Source organism: Pomacea canaliculata, linkage group LG8 (genome assembly GCF_003073045.1).
Source record: "Pomacea canaliculata isolate SZHN2017 linkage group LG8, ASM307304v1, whole genome shotgun sequence".
Taxonomy (NCBI): Eukaryota; Metazoa; Mollusca; class Gastropoda; order Architaenioglossa; family Ampullariidae; genus Pomacea; species Pomacea canaliculata.
The window spans coordinates 25,071,833-25,089,399 of NC_037597.1; the positions used below are offsets into that span (position 1 = coordinate 25,071,833).

At 38.3% G+C, this 17,567-nt stretch overlaps 1 protein-coding gene across 2 annotated transcripts; it reads right to left on the reverse strand.

Annotated features, from left to right (window-relative positions):
* Positions 1-1,071: 1,071 nt before the first annotated feature.
* On the reverse strand, positions 1,072-15,624 carry LOC112570324 (sorting nexin-6-like). 2 transcript variants are annotated; one of them, XM_025248709.1, is made up of 14 exons: positions 15,577-15,624; positions 15,426-15,476; positions 12,755-12,856; positions 11,818-11,928; positions 11,225-11,346; positions 10,691-10,814; positions 9,991-10,086; positions 9,325-9,430; positions 8,268-8,343; positions 7,382-7,421; positions 6,128-6,310; positions 5,865-5,928; positions 5,591-5,676; positions 1,072-4,878 (listed from the first exon to the last, which is right to left on the reverse strand). In XM_025248709.1, exons 1-14 carry the CDS (start codon positions 15,580-15,582, stop codon positions 4,825-4,827), a joined length of 1,221 nt encoding a protein of 406 aa, XP_025104494.1. In that variant the 5' UTR covers positions 15,583-15,624; the 3' UTR covers positions 1,072-4,824. The 2 variants fall into 2 exon arrangements, with proteins under 2 accessions (XP_025104494.1, XP_025104493.1); XM_025248708.1 differs by lacking the exon at positions 15,577-15,624 and having other exon boundaries at positions 15,426-15,570.
* Between the last annotated feature and the right edge of the window lie 1,943 nt (positions 15,625-17,567).

Here is a 17,567-nt window from a genome sequence, read left to right on the forward strand (position 1 = left end):
TCAGTGTTTGGCTTTAGCTGACTGCTTGAACAGCCAGAGAAGGTCTAGATATCCATGCTATAGACTTCTGACTCGCCAACACGGCAGTTGCTTCTCAAGTCGGTCTCTGTTCTGGTAGGCGATGCCAATGTTCCTTTCGTTACTTCAACTGAGGTTACATAATATCTGCTGACATATCTCTTGATAAATATGTTTCTCGCATCTGTCGTTCTGTATACTATGAGCACCGGAAGATAAGCTCCATTCGCCATGCTCTGTCCATCTCAACCACCAAAATTCTCGTCTGCTTATTTACTCTGTCTAAACTAGTCTACTGCAATTCTCGTCTTGCTGGTTGTCTACAGTGCCTCATTGATAATCTTCAGAAAGTCCAGCTGCTCGTCTCGTTTTCCGGACTCGCAAATGTGAGCATGTCACACCACTTCTTCACTCTCTTCATTGGCTGCCAGCTAAAACTAGAATAGACTACAAGCTGTCAATTCTATGGTATGGATTCTTTGAAGGTTTCTCTCCCCACTACTGAAATCTTGTCTGTCCACACTCCTCAGACTCCCGCATTCTATCCTCCGTCCCACAGTCACATCTGGACAACGTCTCCCTGTGTGCTGCTAAGCAGTGGAACTCTTTTCCACATCACATTCTCCACTCGGATTCAAGGCTGCATTCAAACCTCTGAAAACAGGTTTGTTAACCATCCCTCAAATACTATTATTAACTCCCTAGCAATACTGTCATGCTGAACATCATGTAACGACTCGATCTAACGCTGTTTATAGTATCTACATCCCTTCTTCCATTGCTTTACCTTCTACTCTTGTTACTCATCTTTATGCTGTTCATTGTGTCTAAAAGTATCTCACTATCCACTGGCTCTTAACTTTCATATCACTGTTGGTCTGCGCACTATCTTGGTCGTGATGCTGCGCATTATAAGCTTGCATCATACAAGGTACACGTGTCTGCTTCCAAAAGCATTGTAGAACCACACAGAGGTGGGGGATAAGAAAAAGAAAGAAAACTGCCTTATGGCTAAATCACACAAAAAAGCACAGAGGAGCCATCAAGACAGGAGGCATTGCACAAAATTTTATTGAAAATAGTCTCCAACACAGAATGGGTCACTGGCGCAGATCCCCGCCTACAGCTACCACGTGCTCACACGCTGCGCTCGGCCTACTGGGAAGGCAGGACAGAAGGGATGCGCCGGTGCGCGCGTGCTGCAGATGCAGAAATGTCTGCACGAGTGCTGTACAGATGTCGCTCACGGTCTTGTCTCTTATGCACAACTTCAAAGCTGCGCAGCATGAACAAACACCAATTTGTCTCTGATAGTAAGAACCACTGTATAAAAACAAAACACAAGACTGTGGAGGAAGTGAAGCTAGATGTATATATATACACTTATATAGATATAACAAACGATCTCTTACTTTGATTCAATCATGCCCGACAAAGACTTTTTCTATAACAAGGATTTGGAATGTATACATAATGTCTACAAAATCGATCAACTTATTTTGCATCATTTGAAAATACATCACCGAAGACAGCGATGGCTAGAACAGTCCGCAACAGGAGTGACATAACGATGGGACGATGTTGCTGATGTTGTAATGAAAACGCAACGTGGTGGTCTTTCTGGTCTTCTCCCACCACCACCCCATCCACTCTCCGACCCCCAACCCCAATCTTTGGTCATCGTCAGTTCTACGCCCGGCTTTCCCCTTTGTCTGAAGGACAAACCAGACTCGAAACACCATCTTTGACGGTCTCATCGGTATATGCAAATCTGATTAAACTTCAGCCACGAAACACCTTCTTCTACGGTCTAGCCAGACGGCTATACCCTCATCGCGATTAACGACCTCGGTATATAACACCTGATTAAACTTCAGCCCAAAACACCCACACCTTCCGTTGATCCTTAACTTGGAAAAAAAAATCACTGAAAAAATAGCCTGTTTAAGTTTAGGTCGAATGTACTACCGACTTATTAAATGGTTCTCCGCAAGTAAGGGGTGGGGTGGACACCCTTCTCATCTCCCCATTAAGCGGTCATCGTTGCTCTGTCCAACAAGCACCCCGTAACGATAGAAACATGCATTTACGTGTTTAAAAAAAAACTGAAACAAAAGATCTTCTTTCACTAGGAATTGGATTTTGTTGTTGCCAAATGTCGCTTGACCTCCATTTGCTTGTTGGCGTACGGGTCAGGGCTGCTGTCACTTCTTAACTACTGGCATGTTAACAATCTTCTCCCCGTTTACCCATCGCTAGTACCACGTCGCACACTTTCTCTCACACACGCGACCTTTGACTCCAGCTGCACGAATGGCAATCATGGTGTCCGGAATCGTTCAGCACTTCACGACAGATGCTGCACAGATCAACCATCGTCGTCATGGTCATGTCGACTGGGTTCTCTTGCTCTGTAAGCTCTTGCGGCAACTTCTCCAAAGTGAGAAGTTCCCCCGCAAGTTCTATCTAGCTACAGCACCTGTATAATTATTCCCCATAGCTTTCTTCTATCGTGTAAGACCTTAAAAATGCTTCGCAGTCAGTATCTTTTTCTTCTTTTCCCGAAACTTTACGTCATTAGCTACAGTTTTCTTCTAAAACAATTTAATGTCCCTTCAGCAGTTCTTTGCAGTCTAGTGAGAACCTGGATTGCGATATCTTTTGTCTTCTAAGTCAGCAGAAGCAAGTGGTGTTCACATGGATATGACGAGAAAAACTGTCTCGTTCACGATTTCTTAGCATGGCAAGTTAAATAATGTTGTGCAACAGTTCAATGCGACATGGAACAGTTACTGTTGGCATGCTCTACTGGCATTGTTGTTAAATTACCCTAATATACATCAAATAAGTAATCAGAAAAGACAGAATTATCAGTCTTTGACTACCATCTCTTTGGGTGCTAGAACAAATGCAATAGATGATTTAAATGACAACTGTTGAACACTAGAAGATGATGATTCAATGAATCTCAAACAACTTGGTCAAATAGGAGCAGGCAAACACTCAAGAATACTTCATCATCATGCCTCCTATTGATGATTCACTGCAGCATACAAAATTATCAGTTGTAGAATAAGTACTAAAGGGACTAGTCACCAGACTCACAGTGATGCGTAATATTCTTTTTAAAAATTCTGTTCATGCTGCATGCAATGTTTTCAGCTAGGCATCATACACAAGCTGAAATATGACTCAAGCGACCTCTTAAATCACAAATAAACGTTTCACAAAATTCTGCCAACTATGGCCTCACAAATGTTGGCTACGCAAAGATAAAAATTTCACTTGATAACCAGGCTGTAATTGTCAAGACAAACTGATGTGGTGGGTTCTATATCTGAACCAATGGGAAAGTTTGTCTTCCTCATTTATTTTTCCCTTGTTGCTGACAAAATGATCAGCATGTGTCTCCAGTTTTTAGAAAGGTCTCTAAATGCCAATATTTTTTTTCTTACTCAGTGACTAATGGAACAAAACCTGTCAAAAGCCAGTTTTCAAGATACCAGCTATCATGACTTTACATATGCCAAAAACTATCCAGAGGGCATTTCAAACAGAAGGATTTTTTTTTTCATCCCTTCTACGCCTCTTACTGTACATAAAAATGCAGTGTTTATTATGTTTATATAATAGTCCTGTTGATTTGCCATTCTTCAGTGTGCATGTACATGGAGTTGTGAAACAGAAATTGTTTTAAGTTTTAAAATTTTTAAAAAATGGAAACAAGCAAAATGTATGGCTGTTCTATACATGTAGTTTGCTAAACAATGATTATACAGGTCTGCTCTTTTGTCTCCATGTGCATCATACTTAATCAAAAATATCCACTGCAGCCCCGATTCGATAACCTGTATTTCATTTCCATGACTATGCCAACAAAATGAGACAGACACCGGCCTTCTGCCAACAATGAAATATTTTCTGCCTCTCAATGCTTGGGAGAAGGGGAAGTAGCTGGTTGGAATCGTTATAACACAGATACTTATGGGCTCACTTAAAAATCAGCAGCTGCTCAGCTTGCAGCCAAAATATGTAACAACAGTTATTACAGGTGTTTGGTCTGATGAGATCTGTTTGCAATCTTTCCAAAAATGTATGCTGCACACAACCTGGGAGCATGTAATCCCAACAGGTCTGTTTTAGCACAAAACAAAGCAATTTGACATTTTCATATCCAAAAACTGCAAAACATTTCAGTCAGACAATTCGGTGCCTCTGGAATGGCTTTCCATTCTGGGATTAGCGAAATAACTTTGCAGTGTATATAACTTGGCATGCACTGGTTTTGACAGCTTGACCTAAAAATTAAAAAAATTCTATTCAGTAATGTTAGTTGACAATATTAAACCCACATATAGAGTCATTCACTATTCAAACAATCAAAACCTCATTTTCACTCTTCAACAAGACAAAGATTTTCAAACCCTCAAATATATTCCAAGGCCCACTCCAGTAATCTTCACACTACCAAAGCCTCAGATTCTTTGTCACTGACACCCTGCTCCCTGGTTAGCCTGAGTGTGCACTTTGATTGAGTTTTATCAACGGTACAGCATCTGCATCAACATCCTGTAACCATGGATCTTGTCAGCTGTGCAAAACCAGCTTTCATCTAGTTTTTCACACAACCTGGATTTAACAGACTGATCAGTCTGAAAGGACTCTCATCTGTTGGTTCCTCTTAAAGCAGAAGACAGCACAGCAACGCAATTCTGTCAGCAGCCAGACATTTGGAAAGATGACATGTCTCTCATCTGACGGGACCAGAGGGAGGGATAGGTGAGGAGCAGGGCAAGGCACAGAGCACTAGGACTCATCCTCCAAGGCAGTGATACAGTTCTTCAGCAGCTGAACCTGGGCCTGAAAGCAGAAATGCATGAATACATGGACACGTACACAAAAATACGCAAGCCTTTTACACACCAATCACCATTAAAATGGTTCCCCGATACCTTGAAACATCACAAAGGCTCTAATGAATAAAAAGATGATAGGTAAAATAGGTAAATTACGTAAAGAACACAATGTGGAGTTGGATGCAAAATAAGATTTTTTTTTCTTTCTAATGCCTCTAAATTTCCAGACTTTCTTCACAGTTCAGGAGTCTAAATGCCTCCGGTTCATGTACTTCGTGTATACTTTTTACAACGAAGCAAGCATGATTTGTTAATGTGCTGTCACTTGTAACTTTCAGAAGACCCTATTGAGTTGATACTAGCTCATTTACTGACTGCATTTCAGGCATAACACCCATTATAGAATGTTATCAGTCCTCAAGGCTGTTATATAAAGGAAGACACCCCCTTTATGGTCTATTATCAGTCAACAGAATTGCTATATGGATGAAGGTAATGAGGATTGGTGTTTGCAAAGTAGCCAGCCATGTAAACAGATGCCACAAGAAGAAAGAACAGTGTGACAGATGAAATCTAAACCCAGACTTGTTCAAAAGAATGCATTTTGAGTATTTTTTTTAATTTTTATTTCCCACAGCTCAGCTTAATTTACCACAAATACAGACACTTAGAATTAGTGGTTGGTCAGTAAAAAATGGGCTAAAAGTAGGACTTACTTTTGCATGCTTCAGTTCAAGCTCCACCAACTCCACCATGTGCTTTTTAAAATATTGTATCCTGCGCACCTTGAATTCTCCAATTTCTGCACACAATTTATTGCATGCTGATGAACACTGATACATGAGTGGCAACATAACTGTGAAAAACAAACTGATCAGAATGTATCATCAGTCCTGTGGAAAGCTGACTCTCCATCTAATGGAATAAAAAAAACACTGTTTTCTTGGTCACACCATCACATCCTGTGAGTGCCATATATATATAGCTTACCTTTCTTTGCCACCTCTGATATCTTTTCAAACTTTTTACAACTTTGCTCCTGAGTCTTCTCAGCCTGTGAAAGGAAAATAAATGATGCATAATTTTAACTATAAATCATTTTAAGTATCATGCTTATATACTCAAAGCATTCTATCAATGTATGAATGATAAATACTTTGTTAATCATAAAGATAAATTAACAATGGTATCACACTTTAAAGAATACGAGGACGACAGATGTTGGTACAGACACTAAACTATTTGGCATTTACCTGCGCAACTTCTTTGTTCTTGGTGCGAGCTTTTTCCAGTGCTTTGTTTGCAGCCTCATAGTCAGCTAGGGAACGAGAGCGACGGTAGAGCAGATCCTTTGCAGCAGCGGAGTCTCGCATGTAGTATCGCAACGTGTCACTCAGTTTTAGATCCTCATCAGATGCCACCCTTCCTTCAAGTTTCTGCAGCCAAATACAGGTCATATTGAGAAAAGTCCAGCAGACTAAATCCTTTCTCACTCCTATTCCAAGAAAATGACCTATAAATATCCTACCTATAAACAAAGACCTTGCACCAAAGCTCCTGTCTGCTTTTGTGTTGTTCCAGGTGGATTAATGCAACTCTCTATTTGTCTGCCTCCCTAACAGCCTATCGGACAAGATTCAAAGAGCTCGGAATAATGCTGCTTCTACTGTCTTTCAAAGGCAAAAAGTAGGCCATGCTACACCCCTTCTTGAGCAGCTTAACTGACGGCCAGTTGAGACCCATGTCAGTCTGTTCAATATGCTCGTAACCCTCTTCCCTGTGACATGCAGCAGACAGGTGAAATTTGGCAGATGCTCCTTTTGCTGCCTTCACAGCATTGCCCTAGTAAATCTATCTGAGCTACTGATGCTTTACCATCTGAGCTGGTCTGTTCAATCTGCTTATAACCCTCCTCCGTGTCACGCAGCAGATGGATGAAATTTAACACATGCTCTTTTTCCTTCTTGGATCCCACTGTTTGGAATTATCTTTCTTTAAATTGTACCTAGATTTGAAGCCTTGTTGCAGCCCTATGCTCCTCGAGGAGTAACAAGAACTAGCATTTGAAACCTGCAGATCTGAAATGACAGCTGATCTCTTTAAAAAAAAAAATCTTGCATAATCATGAGTACTGTTCTGCCCATCTCTCAATTTTTCATATACTTTTTTTTCTTTTTGGGATTGGGGGGCATGATGTTATCTATTTGCTGATCCTTAAGTTGTTTACTGTAGGGTTGACTGTCGGTTGGTTTCTAGTCTTTCGTGTGCAACATATTCAGCTCATATTCACATGGGGAAATGTGCTTTACAAATCCATTTATTATTATATTTATTATCTTGCACATGAGAAGCAGTATTGAAATCCTGACATACAACCAAATCATTTTGATGATGTTATACTTTTGGGCTACAATAAATTCTCGCGGCACTTTTAAGCATATGACGAGATGATAAAAACCATGCCATAATGCAAGGGAGACAAAAGAACACACCAACTTGGTACTTACCCTTGCCTTTTCCAATGCCTCAGCTACTTTTGTGAAAATCCTGGCAAATAATTTAAAAAAGAACCCAGCAAATAAAAATCAACATTCTGAGAAGTTGAAATTATATACTAGGGACATTTCTGTGCACTGTGGCTTCTTTAATCCTACCTGCACTTGTCTAATAAGTTTTCTAATTTCACATAGTTTCATAAACAAAATGCATCTTGTCCTTAAAATTAAGATGCTTAAAATATAAGAAATGCTCCTGCTAATATGAATGACTGTCAGCTGAGGTTATACATAGCTGTTTGAATATTAATACAGTGTCGTTAAATTTACATAGTGCAAAGTACTTAGTGTGTTATGCAACTAAAACTATATCCCACGCAAAGCAGCCAGCTCATGTTAACACCCAATTCTCACTGTATTAGTGACAACCACTCAACTGATGCCATATTGCCAAAATGTTAATTAAAAGTTTAACTTCTTGTGTATACGAAAACAAATCTAAACTGGTATTCAATACCTCCCCCAAGCACCTCTAGCTTAATGCCTAGCACTGTAAGCATATACAGGATACAGATGGCGTTGTATGCAAACATAGGTTGCATGCATCCACCTTTTTTTTTTTTTGTAATACTTTCATACAGAGAGGCTTGGAAATGACAGCTCATTTGCTCTTTAGGTTTACACATTTTTTGTGTTCTGCTGCTTTATTAAAGAGAAGAGTAGAATACAAGCTGCCTCCACTGAATATAAATTTCTACATCATCTATAGAATAATTTCTGCAATTTCTACATCACCACCAAAAGCTAACACTGTTCATAAACATCAGATCTCAAAAGGAGATGAGCGTGGTGTCTGACCGTTACATAGAGTAAATGTGTTTAAAGTATATGTACATACTTATCTAACTCCGTGCTCTCAATAGTAGCCAGCTGTACCAGTCCAGTGGAAATCTGAATGTAAGAGTCTGCCACATCTGCAAAAGACACCAAAACCATCTCAGTACGCAATTTAAAATTAGAGATAATACATTTAAGAATATTTTAGGATATTCACAGAATTCTACCCATTGTGCATTTGCTATGGCCTAAAGCAAGGGTAGGGAAACTTTTTCCTCCAGGGCCATTTAGATCTTTAAAACATCATGCACGGGCCACAAAAATGTATCTACTTAAAAATTAGCTGGCTCTATTTGATCATCCATACGGAAAGTGAGCAGCCAATAAGAAGCATACTTCTGTCCCAGCATGTAATCATGTGTGTCCTGTCTATCCCATAATGGACGGTCCTGGCTTGTCCATAAAATTTACGCTATTATTATTCACTTAATTTACATTTCTACTGCTATGAAAAAAATGCTTATAGATTAAGCAATGTTCAGCGTCTATGATTTGCCTTTTGAGAGATTTACAATTATGAGAAATGGGTAGTTTTTATTTTATGGTAAATACATCCTTTAGAGCAAGAGTGATGAATGTCTGGCCATACGTGTTAGCCCTGTGAAATCATTTGATCTTGCCCACCGAAGAGATAGTGTCAACATCTTTCTAGACTCTTAAGTACTAAGTTTTATGGAAAAAGTTTTACTGTAGAGAAGCAGCAGTAAGTTGACTTATTCACCTGCTGCCTATTAAATAACACTTAAGAAATATTTGTTTTTATTATCTATTCTGTTACCTAAAGACTTTCAAATAGATATTTTAATTCTGCAACAGTTTAACATCTGTTGCTTGTCAAAAGCTACATTAACAAAATTTGATTTTGATTGTGATTCGCAAAGTTATGTCAGAAATCAAGCTGCTGTAAAATGCGAACTTGATTGTCCTTTTACACACAGCAAAGCCGACCAGATATAAAACTTGTTTCCAGATGTAAGACAATCCAACCAGCTTAACTATTTGGAAATCAAAGCCTTTTCTGTATTTCTTATTTTATGTACTAGGTGCTACCATCTTACTTTTGTGCACTTTGGTCATTCTGTCTGCTTTTAGAGTAGCATCTCTGATCTTGGCATGGTACTCTATAAGAAACTGTTTCTCATTCTCAAACATATCATCGATATCCTGCACAAAATAATCATTTGTCATTTACACAAAACTTGTGGTGCAAGTATACAATGTGGCAACCAAAAACTATGTAAAAGTTTAAAGAATGAGAAAACACATTAATAGTCGAGATCCATGCTTCAAACACCTTCTCACAAGCTTCAGTTTCCATTTACAAATTTCAGACAAATACGGGCATTTTCTTCAATTAAGATACAAAAAGCTATGTTCTGTCGACAGGAACAAAACTCTAAAAGGTAAAGACAGTGGCAATTTAATCCTGTAATAGGTACATCAAATATTGCTATATACTTATTACACTAAGAACTGATTTCCTGCCAAATTATAATAAAAAAGTTTTACATATTATTGAAAATAAACTAAGGACTCTTGTCAAGTCAGTTGTCTCAAAATTGCCTTCAAGAAGAAATCCCAACACACTGCATCTAATGTTTTTATTTAGTAAATAACTAAGAATTCCACACATGCAGGAACTAGATGTTTGATGAGAGTTTTTGGGAGGAAAACCATTTCCAAAATGTTTAAGTTGTTTTCTGCAAATACTCATACAGGTATACCTTTTGTCCTGAAAGTAAGGTCTCGTCCACAGATTTTGAAAGATTCTTGAAAAATCCTCCCAGCTTCTCCTTTTTGTTTTTACCCCTGACGCTTAGCTAGAAAAGATTATCAAGAAAGTTTCTTCATTAATGCTTTGATTCTTACTTGTACACATTAAACATAAAAGTATGCAATAAAATCTCTTTCTCCATAATCACGCAAGTCAAGATTCCACAAAAATCATGTACAGCTGGTCTTCTTCTGGACAAATATTTCAGAGCAGCTCAAATGTCAAGACAACGCAACCTATTTGCAGGTAAAAGTAAGAAATATAAACCCTAAAACCTAAACATCACAGACACTGGCAGCCTAAAACATTAATACAGGTAGTGTGTGTGATCAGCATGGCAATATCTTAACAGATGAGTGATCACCAAAGTAGGACATGTAAAAAAAAAATACAGCAAATTTATATGCTGCAAAGTAGTGTCTGATGTCACTCATAGGATGAGATTCATTTTCTGTTTACATTACAGATCAAGTGTCTCTGCATATTAAGTGTGATACTGTAAATAAAGTAAAACAATATCAGTCTGTAGCCAGTTTTTTCAACCAAAGTATCTGAACGAAAAGAGAAAGTGTGTCAGCAATGTGCATACTTTAAATGGCTCATCACCTGACAAGAACATTTACAGGCACATGACTAAAATAAGTTCTTACATCTCCCGAATACTCCAGAAAGACCTCAAAGTTGACATCCTGCCGCAGGACTGGGTGAGCTGCTAGCCGCTGCAGAAACACCTCATGCATTGCCACAGTCTTTTTGAATGTAGCTAGGTATTCCCTGCAACCAGTCAGAAGTAAAAATAGTTTTTTTCCCCCTGTATATCATATCTAACTTTATGTTTGATGATGTTCTCTTCCCTATTCATACTCTCTAGCAACAATGACACATACCATGCCAATGAGCGATGCATATTAAAAAAAAGACATTAAACTTCAGTATGGTAGCAAAAGTAAGTGCAATAGGGTATGAGAAATGGAAAAAATCTAACTCTTGAATAAATGCTTATATATTTCCAGTATGCTAAACTTTTGTGTATATTAACTATACGCCATCAAATTAATTTTAAGTTTTAAATTCTCACAGAATAAAAAGACAGTGGAGGTGAGAGACAGCAACACAAACTGAGATGGGGCAAGCTGCATTCTAGACTATCATACTGACAGCCCACCCATCAAAGATCAACTCACGCCTCTAGCTCTTGCTTCATTTTCATGAACTCTTCTTTAGTCATTGTTCCCTCCCCTTCTCCAAGCCGCTGAAGCTTCTCCCGGGACGCATCGAAGTCTGGTCGAGGTGGGGCAGGTGGAATCTGCAGGTAAATACTTAAAATTCTTTACTGACCTACATACAGTGGCCAATAAATTTGCCATAAATTGTCACAAACGCCTCAATATTTGATCAAGCACTTAATACCTCTGACAAATTCCTTCAAAAACTTTCATACCTAAAGAAATTAACCAGAAACACTGCATAATCAAGTAGTCAAAACAAAAATCAAATCAGTATAACAAAAAAGACAAACAGGATTATTTTTAAAACATTTTGTTTTCATAATTACATACTTCACTGCTTAGCAATAAATGGTTTCTGTGCCATATTCTAGCCACTGCTACCAGATGATGACTGGCATGTCCTTATGGAAAATAACCAATTTCTATTTCATTCAAAATTCTCATTCAAATGACACATGCAGCACATTCCAAATGAAAAAAAAATATGGTGATTGTAGCAAGATCATATACAAAAATAATCACAGCATATGTATGATCCAAATACTTACAATGATGCCAGCATATTCCTCATTTTCCACATAGCGGTCATGCAACCAGATAAACTCCTCATGCTGACGAACAACTGACATCTCAGGTTTCTTGAACTGAGGCAGGGTTGTCTGAAACACAGCACAGTCTAACTTCTCAAAAGAAATGTTTTGCAGTTAATAAGATTAACTGCTTGTAGGAATTACTAGCTCTACAGAACCTGACTGAAAGCCAAGAAATTTAAGTTGGTTTACTTACATCACTTCCTGTATTATTTAATAGCTCTAATTTTAGTGGCTTATTTGTTGCTACCAATAGAAAAAATATTAATTTTATCTGTAATCTCTATACATCTATGTGTGGATGTACACATAAAGGAAAGAGGAAAAAAATATTAACAGACTACACACATATGAATGTAACTCTAATTCCAAGCTATCTTTATGCAACCTAAGAAAAACTTCCTAAGCATCAACTAATTCTTTAACCTTTATATCCAAATACTATTTACACAAGAAGTTATTGCATGACCTCAAATGAAGTTAAAAAGGAAAGCAAGGTAAATGGCCGACATAGATTTAAAGAGAAGAAACAATCCATAAAATCTTATAAAACTGTTCAAGATCTCATAAATTGGACTGTTAGGCGTGTATTTTTTCCTACACACAATTAACAAGAAACTTTATCTATATGTATGCTAAGTAGTCATAACTTTGATTGGATTATAGTTTATTTCAACTGAATTGACATCGTTATTGCACACCTATAAATTCTACATATTAAAAGTTGTCTTTACCATTTCAACAGACTGAAAGAAAAAAGATGAGCATAGAATTTTGTCTTTTACCAAATCTTTCGATGAAGGAGAAATTTCTAATCTTCTGGGGCCCAACTTTCAGTCTAAATAGCAAGGCCAGAAATCCAAATACTTAGAGAGCCACATTAGTAAGGGGTTACCTTTGTATGAACAGTGAACTTGACTTTGTCCCGTTCACTCAGTGAGTCACTGATATCAACTAACAGTGATGTGTCTGTTAAGTCCACCGTATCCGATCGACCCTGAAGAATCATGCACATTTGGAATTTATCAGTAACACTTCATGGCAAATTATCCAATGATCAATTATCTAAAATCACTATACAGAAAAAGCTAAAAATATATTAATTTTTATAATTACCTCATTCTTTTAAACATTTACTACAAATCTAGTATTCCTTATAACCTAATAAAATTTTTCTGAGTCTTATAAAAGGCATAGAAGTCTGGAGGACAGATGCAACACCAAGATTCTCATCCAGCTGTTCAAAGTACAGACTAGTCAACCCATGCACAAGAGGATGCTAGAATCCTTAAATGTAGTTCAAAGAGGAACAGCTTCCTTAAAGAAACTGGCAGACTGGAAAGACAGGACTCAAGACCTCTCCCAGCTAGCTAATGAAAACATCTCCAGCTATAGCAACCTGCTCCATAAAAAAGATATTGTTTCCTGTAACCAGAAACATCCCAGGCATCTACGAAAAGGTACTTGAACAGATGAAGATAGGAAAACAATCACCTTGGAGTACATCCAATAAGTTTACTCACATGAACCATGGACAAGGTATGCACAGACAGATCAGCTGAAGAAAAGATGGAGGAGGTGGAGTCACAACTGAGAAATGGAGAAACATTTAAGAGCACATTTCTGACAGGCAAATATTCCACAAACTGCACAGCCAAATCCGAGACTCTTAGGACTGCACCAAAATACTCTGTAACAACATAGAAAAGATTCACAACCAAATCGTCATCGTTACTGATGCTCTGTAAGTCTTGGTTGCCCTCTCTACAGTCAGAGCTGACTGTCTTTGCATCAGCTGTGAATAGCTTGCAACAATAAACTGAACCATCAGTCTTATAGTGGATTCTCCCTCTCATTGTGATATCCCTAGCAATGAGGCAACTGAGTCTGGGAGAGGGAGGGAGGCTGCCCTAAGAGACCACCCCCCTGAGGCCAGGAAAATAATTAAAGCCAAGTAAAAGAAAAGACAGCTTCAACAGCAGCAAACAAGGCCCAATTTACAATATAGAGACAGGAGAACAGGTGACTATCATAAGACTGAAAACATTTCACTCCAGACTAAGATGTCACAAGTTCACCAAGTTTCACATTGGAGAGTTCCCAGACCTCTCCTGCAGCAACAACAGTAGCCCACTTCTGCAGGACTGTCCAACCCACCAGAAACAAAGAGCAGAAACATGGCCTGATGACATACCAATGAAAAAAAGATCTTCAGCCCTGTAGCATCTACATTGTCTGGGCCTCTGAAAATGGGATGATTTGACCATTTGCAAAATTGACTATAGCCCATAGTCAATTAGACCAAATCATCATCTATATGATAATCCGGCCACAAAAAAATAAACTTTGATACCCTCTCATTTCTCGTCCTTGGTTGATAAGTGTTGATAGTGTGTGTGTGTGTGATAGAGAGAGAAAAGGTAAATATAAATTAGAGTTTTCTACATATTCTGACATCTTTGCATTTGTTAATTGCTTTATTCTTTTAGCTTAAAAAGCACTACCTTAAGCCGTATGGCTGTGCCATGCCAACTGCTCTACTATTGTGTAAATTAAACTAAGCGAGGAATTATTTTTGCTCACTCTTACATAGGTATCCAAGCATTACATTACTTCTAACAGTATATATTTTTCATTTGATAACAATGGCAAGTGACTATGTATATCAATAATACCATATGACTAATTTGCATAGAAAAATGTCATTGCATTTTTTTTTAAATACAACAAGCAATGAGTGACATTACACTGAATAGTAACTTTTGTACTGAGTGGTCAAATCTATATTGACTGAGTGGTCAAATGGTCGAATTGATAACTTAGGTTTATTTCCTTAATATGCTTTGGTTTTCTCATACATTTTATATATGTGTGTGTTTTTACATTATGGGAAACATTTCACTACATCTCAGACATACGTGCGCACGTGCATACATGCATATGCAGACTGACTCATACCCATGCATGCTGACATTTCCAACCATACCTAATAATATCCACCCACATGCACACAAAACCAAAATATTTTAGGAAGCAGGTTATGTCTTGCATTTTCTTATCAATTTATATGAACACAAAGCTGAGAATAAACTTAGTTAAATTTGTTTACATATTAACTTCTAAATAACTAAAACAAAACTAGCATTTATTGTTGAATTAGTTTTCCTGGATGTAAACAACATTGATAATAAATAACTAAGAATAACATTATAGTTTACGAGTAAATGTATCTTTAAAAAATAAAAAATTCTACTTCAAAACGAGATTTATTGCATTCTCTGTTTGTTATTTTTCCATTTACGCCCCTCGCATGCTCGTTGTAGACAGCAGTGACGCCCCCTTTCAAGCGTAGCTTAGATACACAAATTTACGACGACGTTAGGCGTATTTTAAATATATATATGGACTCTTTAACAGAAAGACCAATCTTAAACATAATTAAGTACACACTGATTTTTCTAAGGGAGTCTGCTTTGAACACCAAGGCCGAAAGTAGGAAGTCCGCCGGTTGTTTTGCTCCAAGGTATAATGAAAATGCATACGGTCTACCGTTATTTTATGCTTACCTTGTTTTCCTGATCCTCAGCGAGGAGATCAGGGCTGTCGTCAATTCCATCCTGAAATGACATTAAAATAAAAATATGATGATCAAACTCCCAGTGAAGAAAACAGATGAAAATGTCTAGCAACTCTTCCTCATGCGAAACGCACACCCACCATCATGGCTGAAGCGCTATGTCACGTGATAATGAGTGAACATGAAAAGCTGCGCTTTTGCTTTCATATAATTTTGTGTCCTAGACTACAGATTTTATAGCAACGGTAAACAGTTAACACATGGACAATTAACTTCAGATTATTTCTAATTTTACACCGCTCATAGCTCCACAAAACTAATGTGTTTAGTAAAATTTGCGTGTTGTCTTAGTCTCGGGTGTGTTCTGTTACTGAACTAGAAAATAATGGCCACCGCAAGCTGCTATAAATGAATAATTGTTTATGCCTTAGATTAACGGAGATACGGCCCTTTATGATACGTGGTTCAACTCTTCCATGCTTCCTGTAAACCTGTAAGGCTAGTGCTCCCCTCCACCGGCTTGTCTAAAAATAGAATCCATCGTCTGCTATAAGCACCAAAAGGCCATTATGTCACTATTTTGCCTTATAGAGACCACAAAATAAATAAATAAAATATGATTTTTGCCATAATTCCTGTATAGAATGTTATCAAATGTACACGCATTTATTTTGCCTTCAAGGTCGACTTAATCGATTGAGATGGCATACATTTTACCAATAATTATTATACAACTTGACTGAAAGTGTGCGCAACACACTATACCTATATAATCCCAGTATGGGATTTGCATATACCGTTGCATAGAAAAGTGGGAGAATAAAGGAGCTAGTGAAGCATGCAACTGTGATATTGCAAGATTTAAAATATCTTAAATGTGGGGTTGTTTTGATGTACGTGTTTTCGACGTTCACCCCTCCCCCCTTTTTTCATGTAACTGACCATGCAAGCTATAGTAAGGTGACCAGACGTCCCGCATTTGGCGGGACAGTCCCGCTTTTGACCTCGTGTCCCGCCTGCTCATCGGGCGGGAAGCCCAATGTCCCGCTTTCTGGCTTTCTGGCAAGTCCATCAAATGTCCCGATTGTCTTTAAAAATCACTTTTTTCGGCGTTCTTTGACGGTGACGACACCATCATCGGCATGTGTTCCGCTTTCGCCCCCCAAACATCTGGTCACCTTAGCTATAGTATACTTTGTAATATAATATAACATGTTGAATTTGTATAGCGCTTTTTTCCCACCATTATAGGCAGGCTCAAAGCGCATACTAAAAAGAAAAACACACAGACATAATAAGAATGGAAAAAAAACAGTTGTAGAGTCACTATATATATATATGTATGTATTTTGGTGCCCTCTGAGACGGTAACGTCAGCTCCAATGCTGTACCCTTCTCGCTCCCAACACACATAAATACGTGCTGAGAGGAAAATTGAAGGCAATGGTTGTACAATAAATTACAGATCTGTCGAAAACATATATACATCTCTTTGCATATCTACGTACGAGTGTCTGTAAATCTGAGCGCATTCATTCTGTTTATATTGATTTGTTTTAATAGACTAATCGACTCTGCACAGTTCCTGTTATTCTCAGGAGCTCTGTTTATCCCATGCTGTCTGTTGTTTTACTGTAGCACTCTAGTCGTGTACTGAGTTATGTCTTTGTTTATAGAGAGTCGGCGTTGAAACCACGAACTAAAATATACGTGATCCGTGGTCGAACGGCGCCAGAACTGTCCCTGTCTCACCCGCTACTGGCTACTGGGTCTATTAATTGTTCACACCCGAAACCGCAAATTTGCCTGAGCCACTTAATGGGGAAACAATGACCAGACAGGGCGGGGTGGATGTGTCCAGTGGCGCCACTTAGGCTGGGAAATGGGGTGGATGGTTCTGGAACGTTCGACGGTAGAGACGATAAGGGGTGTAGCTTTACAGTTGAGAGAGGCTTTTTAGCTTTGGAAGTGAGAGTGGAGAGACGGGCAGGCCAGCCGCCGAGTGAAACTCTGAATAAAAACTACAGTTATGCGGCGAGCCGGCAATGTCGATCTTTGTTGTTTTCTTGTACAGTACTAGCCCACCCCTACGTAGCCGTCATCACTAACTGTCCAAGAAGATATGCATTTC